Raw genomic sequence first — 16610 nt, forward strand, 5'->3', positions numbered from 1 at the left:
ATCTAACTACTATGCTGAAGAATAAGAACTGTGGTGATAGTAGATAATAGATGGGATATAATATCGACAGGCGACTGGAAGAACGGATGGAGCATCTGGGACAGGAGGGATGGCTAGATGGCCCCCAATCTGAGAATGTGTATAAAGGATGGGAGAAGAGAGAGGGGCGGACATGGGGATGGGCGGAATGGAGGAGAAGCCTTGCCAGCATGTCGGGGAGAGGGAGTGATAAGCGATTGAATGCGGGGGGCACTAGGTGTATATGGGGATGTGGGACGGGGCGAGAATGGGTACCCTTGACAGGGCGGGCGGGCAGGACTAGGAGAAGGGCAGAGAGAGAGAGAGCGAGCCCGAGACAGAGAGAGAGAGTTCCGGAGTGTCCGTAGCGATGGTGAGTGGACCCAGCTGCAGAGGGACTCCTGCGTGCGAATGTGGGGCGGGGGGTGAGAGGTCGGCAGAGACCAAAGCGCGGAGCCAGCTCTCCGGAGCCTGGGCGACGGGACCGCGGCGGTGGGAGGACGGCGGCTCGGGCTCGGAGCCCCCTCCCCTCCCTGAAGTCATCCATATTGATAAAGCGCCGCCGCGTCCCCCTCCCCTCCCCTCCCCTCCCCCCTCCCCCTGGCAAGCGGAGCGAGGGAGTGAGCCAGACCAGACGGCAGGCGAGTGTTGCATTGCTCCGCAGCAGCGACAGGCGGCTGTCCCGTCCCCTCCTCCGGGGGACCCCGCGCTGACCACCGAGGGAGGGGGAGTCTCCCGGGCCACCTTCCTGCCGCTGCCCCTCTTGCTTGCCTCCCCCCATCCGCCGCCATGCCCCCCGGGGGTTGAATGGGGGCAGCGATCGGAGGGCACCCCCACCCTCCCTGCCCAGGGCTATGCCAGGGTGGGGGGGTCGGGAGGGTGAGCGGCCCGCCCCCCCACCTGTAGGACCCCGATGAGCTGACCCCCTCTCCCAAATTCTAGCCCCCTCGGGTCCCACCCCTCCAGCGGCATCGCCATGGGATGTAACATGTGTGTGGTGGAGAAGCCGGAGGAGCAATACAGGGTCATGCTGCAGGTGAGTGGGGTGTGTGGGGGGGGGCACACAATATGGGGAGCGGGGTGGTCTGTGCCCGGGCTAAAGGGCATCTGGGAGAATGAAGGTGGGGTGGAGACGGCCGATGTGGGATACAGAAGAGTTGGGATGATGATGGGGCTAGGTTGGAGGGGGCACGCGGGGAGGACTTGTGGGGTGGAGAGGGGGTAAGCGACTGTATCTGTGTGCAGGGGGCCATGAGCCATGAGGAAGAAAGAAGCTGGAGGTTATGTGGGGTAAAAAGAGAAGGGTGGGTTGTATGGGGACACGGAAGGCGTGGAAGGGTTGGGAAGCGTTCCCAGCGGTTGCTATGGGGCGTCTGTGGGGAGGAAGAAAACGATTCCCTAGGAGGTGAGAAAAGGCCCTTGGGGATCGAGGAGGGCGAAGAGCTTGGAGGGTGGGCTGTACTGGGGACAGAGGAAGAGCTGATCTGGAATTCGGAGGGGGGAGGGGGTCCCAAGGTTTCTGGGGACGGAGAGGGGAGGGGAGGGGGTTGGGGAGGAGATTCTGTGGCATTAGGAGGGTGGGGGGGTGATGCTGCAGTGGGGGAAGGGGAGCAGGTACCGGGTGAGGGGAGGTTGCTTAGCAACTGGTCCCCCTTTCCTACAGCACACAGTGCCTGAAATGGTGAGGAGGGGGCTTCAGGAGAAAAAGAAAAATTGGGCGGAATGGCACAGAGCAGCCAAGGTGGAAAGGGGAGGGAGAGGTCTGAGAGGAGGTGAGACGGACTCATATCAGACAGGTATCCATATTCATTCTCTTTCTCTCCCCACACCACCCTCTTTTCAGCCACTCAGTCCTTGTACGCTTCTTAACCCTTTCATCTCTCCTTTTCTGCCTATTCAGGTGTCTATTTCCCAAGTCTCTTCCTCCCTCCCTCCCTCTTTTCTGCTTTCCCCTCTCCCTCTCTTTCTCTCCCCTCCCCTTTGCTATTCTCTCCATCCATCCAGGTCTCTCCCAGTCTCCTCTTGTGCTTCCATTCTGCTGCTGCACCCCGCCCCCTTTCTCATCCCCACATCTCAGGTACAAAGGCAACCTTCCCCCCAGGCAAAACCTGCTGGATTGGGGCATAGAGACAGAAGCCGACACGGAAAGATCTGGGTGGAAGGAAGAAGATGTAGGGACAGTCTAAGACACGGCAAATGGGATCCTCCCTGTTAGTTTTCAGTGTTGTCATAGCGGGGTGCAAAGGGAGTGTGTACCTGGACTTGTGTGGTTGAGATGTGTAGGGTTATATATTTCTGGGGTCACATAAAAGTGCTGTGTGGTGTTGTGCATGTCGGCATCATTATATTTGCCAATATAAGCATAACACTGGTATTCAGACATGTGCGTTTACTTGGGCTTGCATATTCTTGTTTGTGTAGCGAAGGGACAGTGTCTTTTAAAACAATCTCTTTCAGGGGTTCAGGAAATACACACAGCATTCAAGTGGCAAATATGCCCAGTATGTGAAGTGAGAATTGCTCCCATATGTATGAGTTAACTTATTTCCCTGTCTGGATGCTTTGTTGTTGTCTACCATATTGTCACGCACACAGAGAGCTTAGTTTGTGTATATAGGCTGATCCAATGATTTCTGCACATAAACATCAGGTATCTCTGCAACTTCCAAACACACCAGATTCTGTTTCTGTACAGATACCATGTTTTGACATCCACACAGGTGCACAGGGATAGCTGTCTCTTCAGTGCACAGGTAGCTATAGATTTGTGGACAAAGATAGATTTGTGTGGTCCCATGTGCAATATACCTGTGCACACAAAGGGGTGTGTGTGTGTGTGTTTTGTGCAGCCATCGGGACCCTGCCCACCTCCTCACACCCTTCCCTCTTCAACAAGCACTTCTCACTTTTCAGAGGGCAGGCAGAATACCAGACCATACTAAAAAGACCCACGGCACCTTCTCATTCTAAGGGCTGCTTATTTTTCAGGTGTTCATACAAAGCAAATGATACACTTGAAAGTACCAGGTGTTGCCATGACAAGGGCATGTTGTGCATGATATGTCTCAAACAGATGCATGATGCACTGAGTAACTGGGTTGCTCCCTGCAATGTGGGCACTCAGCAAGACGTACGTATTTGCTTTGTGTGCAGCGTGAGCCTAAGGCCTGGGTGCCTTCAGTTCAACTTACTCTGGAGTAAGCACTTGCTTAGGGTGCAGCCTGTGTGAAATGGTTCTCATCTGAAGCTAGGTGCTCTCCTGGAAGGCTGCCGTTGACTCTTCTTGCATTGCTAGGGCAACAAACCCCTGGGGATGTAGCTGGGTTTGCCCTTTGAAATGCCCAGAAAAGCCACGTCGCCTGGCCTGACAGTGTGTTTGGATCTTTGCGGCCACTCCTCTCAGGACCCAGTGTTTTAAGGGTTAAGTCTTGGTCTTGTGGTAGCAAGCAGGAATTGTCCCCTTTGCTAAGCAGGGCCCACCCTGGTTTGCATTTGAATGGAAGACTATATGGGTGAACACTGTAAGATAATCCCCTTAGGGGATGGAGCTACTTTGGGGAGAGCATCTGCATGCAGAAGGTTCCAAATTCCCTCCCTGGCATCTCCAAGAGAGGGCTGAGAGAGACTCCTGCCTGCAGCCTTGGTGAAGCCACTGTCATTTAGTGTTGGCAATACTGGGCTAGATGGACCAAGGGTCTGACTCAGTAGAAGGCAGCTTCCTGTGCTCCTGTGTTCCCCTTTTTGACTTCAAGGTTGTAGGCAGTGGAGGACAAAAATGCTCTCTGGGCCGATTCTCACACAATACTATTTCTCTACGGAGCAATACCTATGGCATAATATTGCACTATAGAATCCCAAATCCATGTGGCTGTTGCAGATAGGATCCATGAGCAAGAACGGGAAATAACATAATATTTCCAGTTATTTTATATCTATCCTTGGGCTGTTGTTTGAACCATTGGTTTGCAACCAATAGCCTAGCACAGAAGATCTTACTGGGTTAGTCTTTAAAACTGAGCTGGCCTTCAAAGTTTATTGTTTTGTGGTACATTCTTTCTGCTCTGCCAGCCGCCATATTTAGCCTGTCTCTGTACAAGGGCTACCTTGGAGGTTCTTTGTAGGCTTTCATTCCAGTTGCTATCATAGGTACATAGGAGGTGATGGTCCATCTAGTTTAGGAGTCTTTTCTAGCCCTACTTGGTGTTGCCAGGGATTGAACCAGAGACCTGCAGCATGTGCTCTACCACTGAGCTACGGGCACTGAGTTACAGGCAGGTGCTCTATCGCTGAGCTACAGGCACTGAGCTACGGGCAGGTGCTCTACCACTGAGCTACGAGCACTGAGCTACCACTGAGCTATGGGCACTGAGCTATGGGCAAGTGTTCTACCACTGAGCTACAGGCACTGAGCTAGGGGCAGGTGCTCTACCACTGAGCTAGGGGCACTGAGCTACCACTGAGCTACGTGTACTGAGCTATGGGCAAGTGTTCTACCACTGAGCTACAGGCACTGAGCTAGGGGCAGGTGCTCTACCACTGAGCTAGGGGCACTGAGCTACAGGCAAGTGCTCTACCACTGAGCTACAGGCACTGTGCTACAGTCAGGTGCTCTACCACTGAGCTACGGGCACTGAGCTACGGGCAGGTGCTCTACCACTGAGCTAGGGGCACTGAGCTATGGGCAGGTGCTCTACCACTGAGCTAGGGGCACTGAGCTACGGGCAGGTGCTCTACCACTGAGCTAGGGGCACTGAGCTGCGGGCAGGTGCTCTACCACTGAGCTAGGGGCACTGAGCTACGGGCAGGTGCTCTACCACTGAGCTAGGGGCACTGAGCTACGGGCAGGTGCTCTACCACTGAGCTAGGGGCACTGAGCTACGGGCAGGTGCTCTACCACTGAGCTAGGGGTACTGAGCTACGGGCAGGTGCTCTACCACTGAGCTAGGGGCACTGAGCTGCGGGCAGGTGCTCTACCACTGAGCTAGGGGCACTGAGCTACGGGCAGGTGCTCTACCACTGAGCTAGGGGCACTGAGCTACGGGCAGGTGCTCTACCACTGAGCTAGGGGTACTGAGCTACGGGCAGGTGCTCTACCACTGAGCTAGGGGCACTGAGCTACGGGCACGTGCTCTACCACTGAGCTACAGGCACTGTGCTACAGGCAGGTGCTCTACCACTGAGCTACAGGCACTGAGCTACGGCACGTGCTCTACCACTGAACTACGGGCATTGAGCTACGGGCAGGTGCTCTACCACTGAGCTAGGGGCACTGAGCTACGGGCAGGTGCTCTACCACTGAGCTAGGGGCACTGAGCTACGGGCACGTGCTCTACCACTGAGCTACGGGCACGTGCTCTACCACTGAGCTACAGGCACTGTGCTACAGGCAGGTGATCTACCACTGAGCTACAGGTACTGAGCTACGGCACGTGCTCTACCACTGAACTACGGGCATTGAGCTACAGGCAGGTGCTCTACCACTGAGCTAGGGGCACTGAGCTACGGGCAGGTGCTCTACCACTGAGCTACAGGCACTGAGCTACGGCACGTGCTCTACCACTGAGCTAGGGGCATTGAGCTACGGGCAGGTGCTCTTACCACTGAGCTAGGGGCACTGAGCTACGGGCAGGTGCTCTACCACTGAGCTAGGGGCACTGAGCTACGGGCAGGTGCTCTACCACTGAGCTAGAGGCACTGAGCTACGGGCAGGTGCTCTACCACTGAGCTACAGGCACTGAGCTACGAGCATGTGCTCTGCCAATGAACTATGAGCATTGAGCTATGGGCAGGTGCTCTACCACTGGGCTATGGGCACTGAGCTATGGCACATGCTCAACCACTGAGCTACTGTCAACCAGTAAAACTGGTTGACAGTCTCATACAATAAATTGCAGTTTGACTGGGATGAGACAAGAGAAGCTCTATCTTTATATTAGGATGGTTTGGATTATGTTGGTAGTTTTGTAACATCTTTATTAGATGATCCTTCTATCATTGTCACTTTAGGAAAAAAACTGGTTGAGTGTCCATTGCTATGGAAGGGGAACTAGGGGGAGTAGAGAGGGCTTGGAGGTTGTCAGGCAAGATCATCTTATAATCTTAATTTTCATCTCCACCCCACTTCTCAAGCCCTGTCTTTCACACTGGGTTTTCAACAGGTGGTGGTAGCAGGCTGCATTGCCTCAACTCTGCATTGCTCCAGCTCAGCACGGCTCCATCCCATCTCTTGGTCATGCTGGAGAGTGACCAAGGACACTAGGCTTTTACATATATGATTTGACTCTGTGGTTTCATTGGTAATGTACTTTTGTTATTCTTCCAAGCTAAGCAATAAACATAATGATTTACATTAATCGATATCACTCAGTGAGTCCTTTTTAGAAATGGGGCTTCAGATTCACATTTTTGCTGTGACAAATGTATGTAGGAAGCCTTTGTTTTCTCACATTTGTCATTTTTAATGCCAGCTGAAATTTCTTTGAGTCCAGATTGCCTTGCCTTCCTTTGCCTGCTTACATATGGAACCTGGAGCAAAGGAAACCAAAGCAAGAGAGTGGAAATGTGCTGACTGGACAAATTTCTACTTCGTTAAACAAGCAAATTATAGTTAGTTGAAGAAGACATCTTTGTTTCCTCCTGACAGTGACATAACTGGGTGACTAGAGACAATGAATAACAAGTTCCACAAAGATCCAAGGCGTAAGTCCTGGAATACAATATCAGCATTAAATTTTTAACTAGTAATGGTCTGATCAGAAGAGTTGCTTCGCATACAGTCTTATGATTGTCAAGGGTACACTTGGCATAGTTTCTCACAGACATTGTGAGGGAAATGACTCAAAGGAGTCCTAGTGAAATTAAAAGGGCGAGGTAGTCATCATATCAGCTACTATTTGCTGCTTACATACTAAGAAACATCTAAAGATCATCCGTGATCATGTTCAAAAGATATGTCAGAGAATTTCATGGTGAAACATTCTTATGAGGAATTCCTAATTTCAAGGGGCAGTTCTCATGATTCTTCTTCTGTCATTACATGCGTGACTGGACCAGTGGCATATTGTTGTTGTATAATAACCCTTTTAAGAAAATGTGCACAATATTTTTCCAGCTTTATTTCTGCCTTGTGACTGTTCTTATTTTGTAGGTGAGGAATAGAGGCTGTGGGGCTGTGATTGCCCCATGGCAATGGTGAATGTGAAACCTTTCAGCTTCACACACCCTATTCTTAGTCCACAATTAGTGGACAACAGACAGCAGGCTTCTGATTTTGAAGGCCTGGGTTTGAGAATTGTTCCTCTCCTGAACACTTCACATGTCCCATTGTTCCCAAAGTGCAAGTAGTTGCTAAAGGAGGTGTATGCATTCTTCCCTGGACCCTCCAACCAATTTAGTCCTGACTCACCTCTTGTGTGTGATCACCTGATGGCAGCATCAGGTGTGGGTCTCACCAAGCACCTGCACATCCCCGCAGACAAGGTTTGCATCAACAACTATGGCCTGAACGCGTGGCCCATGTGAGCCGGAAGGGCTCCACCTTTAAGCAATCAAACACCACATGGGGCTTTCCTATTACTTTGCACACAATGTTTTTCAGTGGAATCAGTTCACACATTCAGCTGTGAGTCAAGTGACAAGTAATCAAGCAAAAAGAAATTATACCAGCATATATGAATTCATTCCTAGTTTTCATGGGTTTTAAGGGGTTGATGACATGGAATTCTGATTCGCTCTAAACTCCGCCCTCTAAAGATAAACCGTGACACAGATACACCCGTCAGTCTCTACATGAGCAGTGGTGGGTGTCTTGGTGCCTCCATTTGTCATTTGTCACACCAGCTAGTGGCCCTTCTGTCCACAAACATTTTGCATCATGGGGTCCCGTTCTTGTATATCTTTAAATCACACTGCAACAAAGTTCTCTTCTCACACTTCACAGATAAGCCTATGCATGTCTGCTCAGAAGTAAGTCCCACTGTGGTCAATGGAGCTTACTCCCAGCTAACTGCAAATAGGCTCTGTAGGATTTAACTGCCGCATGATGTGTTTATGACCCTAACCAGCCCTATCTAACCCCAGCACAGCATCCCTCCAGTGGCAGTTGCTGGTGCCTACCTTATGTTTCTTTTTAGATTGTGAGCTCTTTGGGGACAGGGAGCCATTTTATTCATTTATATTTCTTTGTGTAAACCACTTTGGGAACTTTTGTTGGAAACGGTATATAAACATTCATTATCATTGTTGTTGTTATGGGCACCAGCTCAGATGAATTTTTTAAAGGCGTAGACATAGCCATGGAGAAGAGGTCTAGAAGCAGCTGTTGGCCATGAAAGCTCTGTGTTCAGGGGCAATGTATGTATATACCAGGAGCTAGTAATGGACACAGGAGGGGGCTGTTGTCTTCATGCCCTCCTCATGGTCTCATGAGGAATCTGATTGGTTGGAATTTGAGCCAGACTTGACCAACCTTTAGTCTAAGCCAGTAAAACAGGAAGACTCCCATTCCTGTCCCTTGCTCTGAGGTTCAATCTCATAAGAACATAAGAACAGCCCTGCTGGATCGGGCCCAAGGAATCCCATCTAGTCCAGCAACCTGTTTCACACAGTGGCCCACCAGATGCCACTGGAAGCCTACAGGCAGGAGTTGAGGGCAGGCCCTCTCTCCTGCTATTACTCCCCTGCAACTGGTACTCGGAGGCATCCTGCCTTTGAGGCTGGAGGTGGCCTTTAGCCCTCTAACTAGTAGCCGTTGATAGACCTCTCCTCCATGAAGGGATCCAAGCCCCCTCCTATAAATTAGGGTTTACAAATGGGTAGATGGTGGAACTTTCCAAGAAGGAAATTGGTTCTTTTGGTCTAGAACATAGCAGTATGGATACAAAATGTTGGCCATTATTTACTGTTTTACCAACGCTGTTACAGATTAGCTCTCCAGAGCAGTTGTAAAAAAGGTATTGTGCGGGGTTGGGGGCAGGAATGTCTGGCATAGGAGTCCTCTGAGAGATTCTGTTGGGTGCACACCTCACACCAACACAACTGCAAAAACGTATACACAATGCAGGACAACATAAAGCATTTCTCCTCCTCCTCCTCTCTCTCTCTCTCTCTCTCTCTCTCTCTCTCTCATGCGCATGTGCGTGCACACACACAGAGGGGTGTAGCTAGGGGAGAGGGGGCCCCGTGTTCACTCCTCTCCCTGGCAGCCCCTCAAAGTGAGGGAGTTAATGAAGAAAATGGGGAGGGTTGGAGCTAGGGGGGCCTCTGGAGCTTGGGGGCCCGTGTTCTTTGAACCCTTTCGCTCAATTATAGCTACGCCCCTGCACACCCCGATTTATGACAGGATTTGAGATAGGGCTATAAACATATAGAGCAAGGATGGACGACCTGTGTCCTGAGCGTCTCCAGTTGCTGTTGGACTACATCTGCGATTCTTGCAGAAGAAATGGCCTTTTGTTGCTTCTAACACTGGTGAAACTCTATGTATGCAAACACACACTGTTTGCATCAAATAAAAATAGTTACATTTACTATCGAGCACATGCACTGACAAATCGCAAATGCCTTCCCTTCCCGAGACATTTCCACAATCTGCACTCTGAAATAAACACAACCAGGGGCGTAGCTAGGGAAGAGGGGGCCCGTGTTAACCCCTCTCCCCAGAGGCCCCTCTGGGAGTGAGGAGTGAGGGAGATCATGAAGAAAATGGGGAGAGGTGGAGCTGCGGGGCCCTCATTTGCTGGGGGGCCTGGGTTCTTTGAACCCATCTGCTCAATTATAGCGACACCCCTGAACACGGCTATAAACAAACACAACACCAACAGCTGTACAACCCCATACAAGCACACTCCCATATACAAGCACAAATACAAGCACAACCCCATCTGTGAACACCCCACAGGCTTATGCACCCACAGGGTAACATCTGTACACGCCAGGCACAATGGCAGTGGCCACACACATGGGCCCATCTCTGTACTGGTCTGCTTGCCATTCTGTCTGCCGAGGTAGAAACAGGCTCTACATTCTCATGACAAAAATGAGGGGTGGGGAACTTTGGGTCAGGATTGGGAGGAATAATACAATCTAGGAACATAGGAAGTTGCCTTATACTGGCTGAGTCAGACCACTGGTCCCTCCAGCTCAGTATTGACTACACTGACCGGCAGCAGCTTCTCCAAGGTTTCAGGCAGGAGTCTCTCCCGGCCCTAACTGGAGATGCTGCCAGGGACTGAACCTGGGACCAGGTGCTCTACCACTGAGCTACTGCCCCATCCCCTATGGAAAAGAGGGGCATCACTGAAACAGGACAGTGCTTTTCAACCCTACTGGTGGTGCCAGGGGGTACTTGGCCCCACTGCCATGGTGACTGCCCACATGGCATTGCTCTCCCTGTCCTGACCCCCATCCAAAGAAGAGATGGCTGGGTGTACGGCATGTGGTCAAGGGTGCGTGCAGGGTGTGGTGGCTGTGCAGCGATCTGGCCCTTCAAAAGAGGCACCTGTCAGGGCAGAGTGGGCAAGAGTGGGCAGAGCGAGGGAGGATCGGGAGGCGGCGGCAGCCAGTGGCGAAACCTCTTTCTCAATACAAGGACGACTGTGCAGCAAGCCATCATCAGTGTCCTCTGCACACAGCCGCCGTTTCTGGGGGCAGCCACACTCACAAGTGCTCCTCACAAAGGTGGGAAGAAGAAGAAAAAGACCGAGAAGCCCTGAAATAAGAGAAAGGGAAATCTCCCGACCAGCCTGTAGAATAGGGATTTGGAGGGGGTGGGCGGAGAGTGGCTGGGAGAGGCAGCTCAGGAAAGATGAAGAAGAAAAGACACACACAAAGGAAAGCTGTGGGGAACCATCTGCTGGAGGCCTGAGGCTGGATCTCATTCCAGACCTGCCTGCAGGAATGTGATTAGCATTTGTTATAAATTCCTGCAGGGCCTTCTCAAGGCAGAGAACATGCGCCTTGTTCCCACCCACAGCCCCTCCCGAAACCAGCAGCCTGGGGGTCTTCCTCCCAGATTTTGCCAATGCAGCCTCTTTCCTCCACCCTCTAGGTCTTCTGGTACCCCATCATCAGGTTACAGCCCACCCCCTGTCCTCTCAGTCCTTTTCTACTCCAGCACACAGCTCCCCGCATCTCAGCTCTGGAGGATTTCCCCCTAGTGACCCTCAGTTCAAACAGACAATCAATCTAGTATTATCTCGGTTGTTACCCCCTTCCCACCCCACCAATCGTGGTTTGAGACAGAAGAAGATATGGGAATGAACAGTACCCCTAATGGCTAAGTTTTGAGTAGAGGAAACAGGGAGGAGATTTGCTTTGCTTTTGATCCCCTTTCCCCATATTTCCCTTCTCCCCAGCTGCAGATGCCTGTATCAATCACTCTAGTTTCCATGGTAACTGCAGCTGCAGTGATGGAGAAAGAGAGAGAGAGAGAGAGAGAGAGAGAGAGAGAGAGAGAGAGAGAGAGAGAGGCGCACACAAGACTGTTCAGCAAAAGACAACACACAGACTCACTCGGCACACAGGATGAGGGTGCACTGCACAATGACGCACCCGCAGCTGCGTCAACCCATGATGCGTGATGGTTGTGTACGTTCCCACAGTAACTGCGCACAGTGTGTTGAATTACGTGCATGCGTGAGTGAGAAAGAGGATTCTTGCATAGGAATGGGTGTGTCATTGTGGTGGGCCTTTTGAGAGACAAAATGGGCCACATCACCATGCCCAGGGAAGCTACCAGGGTGTGGATTATGGGATACCAACGGCAGAGGTTGAAGGCCCTTTATAATTTCCATTTCTAATTTACGCTGAGTGGCATCCTCCCTCCCTCTCAGCATCCCATCCATAAAATGGGGCGATAGAAAAGGGCTGAAATAAATGCTTGGTTGTGGGAAAACGGAATATTTCATTATCTTTATCAATTGGTACAAGGGAATAAGAGTGCATGTATGTGATATTTGGATGAGCCAGTAGGGCTGGCAATGTTGGTTATTGTTCCTGGCTCCGGTGCATTTAATTATGTGCCAAGGAGAAATTTGGCAGGCAAAGCTTTTCACTACAGACAACAGAGATTGAAAATGATGCACCTGCTGAATTTCCTTCTGTCTTGTAACTGATGTAGGCACAAGAACCCTTCCAGGGGGAAAAAGGTGGCAACCATAACTATCCAGCAGGGTAATTGATGAAGGATGTCCAGCCCTAACACTTCCTTCTGTCAACGCAGCAATTATTCTGTGAATTAAAAGTACTTGGGGGCTTGGCTGCACAATCCATTATCCTGGGATAACCACCCTTCACTTAAGTTAATCTCTGATTTGCTTATATGTTCAAGGGGTGAATTGGCAAGTGGAAGGAGCTGGTAGATAAGGAAAGAATGCCTAATGAAATCAAAGCCTCTGGACCCTCCTTTTTGGCAGTGATCATGCAAACAATAGAAGAGCTCTCTGTAGACATAGTTCCTTTATGAATGATCCAACATAACAAGGCTGCCGGTCTGAAAAACACACTGGAATACTTTGTGGAAATGAAGATTGCTGCCTCAGGGGCTAATAACCCTGTGTGAGAGACAACAGCCTATGAAATCCTGCTTGAATGTGTAAACAAGCCCCTTATCTCATTTTGTCTCCACTGTTCCAGTAGCCTTTTAAAAAAATATGACCTCTTATGACCTCCCATGACAACATCCTCTCAACTCACCCCGGGGTCTACGTGTTCAGGATCAAAATTTGAAGTGGTCTGAAAAATAGGCAACAATCACCACCCCTAGCAAGCTGAGGCCCTGCTGCCTCTTTTCTCTTCCATCCCGGGACAAAGTGGCTGTGTAAACCAGCAGTATGCAAGCTTCCTGCCTCTGGGGTGGGGAATCCTTGCCGCATTAACTGGTCTCTCATGAAAACCCTGAACATTGCAGTGCACAGGATTCTGGCCATTCTCTAGGATGTACACTCAGTTTGTATAGGGCACAGCCAGGCTTATTGGGGTTCACCATTGCCCCATGCGTAGCACTGGCCCACCCACGAAGGTAACTGAGACAGTTGCTTCAGATGGTGGATTGGCGGAGGCAGCAGAAGCTATAGAGAAACAATGACTCACCTACTGTGCACGCTTCTGTGCACACTGTAACCCAGTGTGCGCGCAGTTGTGCAAGTGTGCTCTTTCGCACACGCAGAAATTGTGCAACTGCCATTGTGCGAGAGTACGGCCATTGGAAATAACGGCCGTGCTGTTGTGCAATCGGAGTTACACAATTTTTGTGTGAACACAAGAGTGCACTTGTGCAGCTGCATGTGCGCTGTGTTCCGATGGGTATGGAGCTTGTGCAATATGTGAGCCAGTGACCAGACCATGGCCAACGATAGGGGAGAAATGTGGCAGACAATGCCAGACTGGCAAGGGGAGGCCACTGCCTTCCCGGACTTAATCCTGGACTGACAAGTTGATCTGGCATCTTTCACAGGCTCTGTTCCCCAGGATTCTTCATGCAGCAACTGCCCTGGCCCAGTGGGTGAGGAGGAGATGGGAATCACAACAGCCTACCCTCATTCTACTTCCCTGCCCAAATGCTGTCTCACCAGCAATCACCTAATGTTGAATGTTGGTATATTCAAATGGGCGCTCGAGACATTTATTATTTATTTCTTTTTTTATTCGATTTCTATACTGCCCTTCCAAAAATGCCTCAGGGTGATTTACACAGAGAAATAATAAATAAAGTGTCTCCCTGTCCCCAGAGAGCTCACCATCTAAAAAGAAACGTAAGATAGACACCAGCAACAGTCACTGGAGGTACTGTGCTGGGGGTGGAGAGGGCCAGTTGCTCTCCCCCTGCTAAATAAAGTTGGTGTACTGCCCACCTCTGTGGGCCCACCAGTGACGCTGACTGATTATGATGGAGACCTCTGAGGTATTTGTTCTGAGGAACCAACGTTCACACCGAGGCCCCCTAGTTTGTTACAACTCATGATTTCATGACCTCCGTGGCCATTGTGGATCTGTTTCTTTGTTATATTATTCAGCCCTACTCATCCAGTGGGTCACACGTTCCATTTAGTGTATTGTACTAGAAAGGATGATGGTGATTTGAGGGGGGGAAGAGGAGTTTGATATGGCTTCTTGTCCATGGAGAAATCACTCTCTGTAGAGATTAGACTTAATTTGCTGTTGCATCTTTTGCAATGACTTTTGCTTTGTTCCGCTTTGTTTCTGGAGAGATGGATATTTCTGTAGAGGTGGATGGCCCATTAAAATACTTCAGTTCCAGAGACTAATGAATCCGGATGGATTCCTAAGGGCTCTGGGGGAACTATCATCTATAGATAGTATCAAATTTTCCATTCCTGCTTCAGTTGCTTGAGCATATGGTGGTGGCTCAACTCCAGGTATTTCTGAATGAAACGGTATCTTGATCCACCGAGGTCTGGGTTCTGACTCAGTTTGGGGATGGAAACAGCCTTAGTAATTCCAGTGGGTAATTATGTCGGGAGCTGCAGAAGGGGAGCATAGCACTGTTGGTTTGCCTGGCTCTCACAGTGGCTTTGATGACATCAACTATGATATTCCTCCTTCTGGACCCCCTGGCGAGGCTGATGCTACAGGGTGCTGTTTTGCAGTGTTTCCAGTCCTCTCTGAAGGATAGGCTTCAGAACGTGGTGCTGAGATTACGGCTTGATACCATGACCTATGGGCCCATGGGGCTTTTCAGGGTTTCATCTTGTCCCTCATGCTTGTCCTATCCCAAGACCTTCATGAAGCTGCTAGCGAAGGCTATCCAGAGGTTAGGAGTATGTTGTCATCAGTATACTGAGGATACCTAGCAGTATTGCATCTTTGTGTCATTCCGAGGTCCTCCTGAACATATGTCTGAGCCAGGGGTGTAGTAAGCTTCCAGACGGCCGGGGGACAAAGTGCAGCCAGGGGACTTCCATGAATAGAAGGGTGTGTGGCCCCAGGCCCCTGATGTCAGACGCAAGGGGAGAAACTTACCCACCCAAGCCTTCCTCTCCCCATTTCTCACCGGGCCAGGCAGCCCCTCCTCCTCCGGTGGCTTCTGCATGGCTGCGGCAATCAGCGGGTGGAGCAGCGATGAGGGGCCGTCTGCCATGGCCATCCTCCTGGGAGGAGAAAGTGGGGGGAGAAAGGAAGCCCCAGCACGCTTCTTTCCATCGCATTTGCACCCTGCAACTGCAAGGCACCAGCGCCCAGTGCAGAAAGATGCACTCCAAGCCTTGTGGGCCCCCTGACCCTCCGGGCCTAGGGACATTGGTCCCTTGTCCAACGGATGCTACACCCATGGTCTGAGCTCAGTGATGGGCTGCCTGTGGGCTAGAAAACAGACTTAATCCCGACAAGACAAAAGTGCTTCTGGCCAATAGGGCTTCTGGTTCTGGAACTGGAACGCAGCCAGTTTTGGAAGCGGGGGTGTACACTCTGAGAACCAAGTCCACCGCTTTGGACTGCTCCTGATCCCAGCTTTGCTTCTGTGGCCAGGAGTATGTCTGTGCAATTTTGGGTGATGTGCCAGCTGCACCCATTCCTGAAGCAGTGAGACCTGGCCATAATCACTCAAGCACTGGTTACATCACATTTGGATTACTGTCTGCAGCACACTGTACGTAGGGCTGCCTTTCCAAAATTTTGGGAAGGCAAGCTGATACAGAATGCGGCATCTAGGGTTTTAACCAGAGCCAGCTCTTCAGAGCATGTGACTGCTGTTATCATCAGTACTGGCTTCTGGTTTGTTTCTGAGCCATATTGAAGTTGTTACCTTTAAAGCCCTAAAAGGCTTGAGACTGTTACTCTAAGGACCACCTCTACCCGCCCAGGCCTTCCCATCCACTCAGGTTGTCGGAGGAGGCTTTGCAATGTGTCCTAGCCCTCACTGGAGATTCAGTTGCTGGAAATGCAGGACACAGTCATTTCCATCACAGCTCCCAAACTGTGGAATTCCCCAGTAGTGGCCCAAGACCTTTGGACATCCAAGGCAGGTGCCAAATGTCACCCTGTTTCACTTGCTGCTGTCCTCCTCTTCCTCCTCCTCACCACCACTGCCCTTGCCTCACCCCATACAAGCACAATCTCCCTTTGTTGAACTTTTTTGACTCCATCATTCCTCCTTGGCCTGTGCACCATAAACTGAAAAGGAAAAGGATGAGGAGGAAGAGGAACCCCTGCTAACTGGGCAAAGAGGCACCTTTTACCGTGGTGATTCTCTTTATTTAGCAGGGGGAGAGTAACTGGCCCTATCCACCCCCAGCACAGTATCCCTCCAGTGACTGTAGCTGGTGTCTGTCTTGTGTTTTTCTTTTAGATTGTGAGCCCTTTGGGGACAGGGAGCCATCTTATTTGTTATTTCTCTTTGTAAACCGCCCTGAGCCATTTTTGGAAGGGCGGTATAGAAATCAAATTATTATTATTATTATTATTATTATTATTATTATTATTATTATTATTATTATTAAAGTGTGGAAGAAAGGTGAGTGGTGGCCTAGAGTGCCTCGCTGGAGACACTCTAGGCCCCCACACTCCTCTTTTCCACACTTCCCCTTCTACTCTGTCCTTCTCTTTTTCAATATAGCACATGTGCTGAGAAGGAAAAA

General features: G+C 50.5%; 1 protein-coding gene across 4 annotated transcripts in view; it reads left to right on the forward strand.

Moving 5' to 3' along the window:
• The first annotated feature begins 350 nt into the window (after window positions 1-350).
• The window catches only part of PDZD4 (PDZ domain containing 4), a 41612-nt gene continuing 25352 nt past the window's right edge, over window positions 351-16610 (forward strand). Inside the window, exon 1 of one of the 4 annotated variants that reach the window (XM_053293963.1) lies at window positions 351-391. In XM_053293963.1, coding sequence (XP_053149938.1) covers window positions 389-391 — 3 coding nt within the window. In that variant the 5' untranslated portion in view covers window positions 351-388. Of the gene's footprint in view, window positions 392-596; window positions 1055-1404; window positions 1424-16610 lie in introns of those variants that run through there. The other 3 variants (XM_053293962.1, XM_053293961.1, XM_053293964.1) reach the window with 3 other exon arrangements.

This window comes from Hemicordylus capensis, chromosome 2 (genome assembly GCF_027244095.1).
Source record: "Hemicordylus capensis ecotype Gifberg chromosome 2, rHemCap1.1.pri, whole genome shotgun sequence".
In the NCBI taxonomy this organism is placed as follows: domain Eukaryota; kingdom Metazoa; phylum Chordata; class Lepidosauria; order Squamata; family Cordylidae; genus Hemicordylus; species Hemicordylus capensis.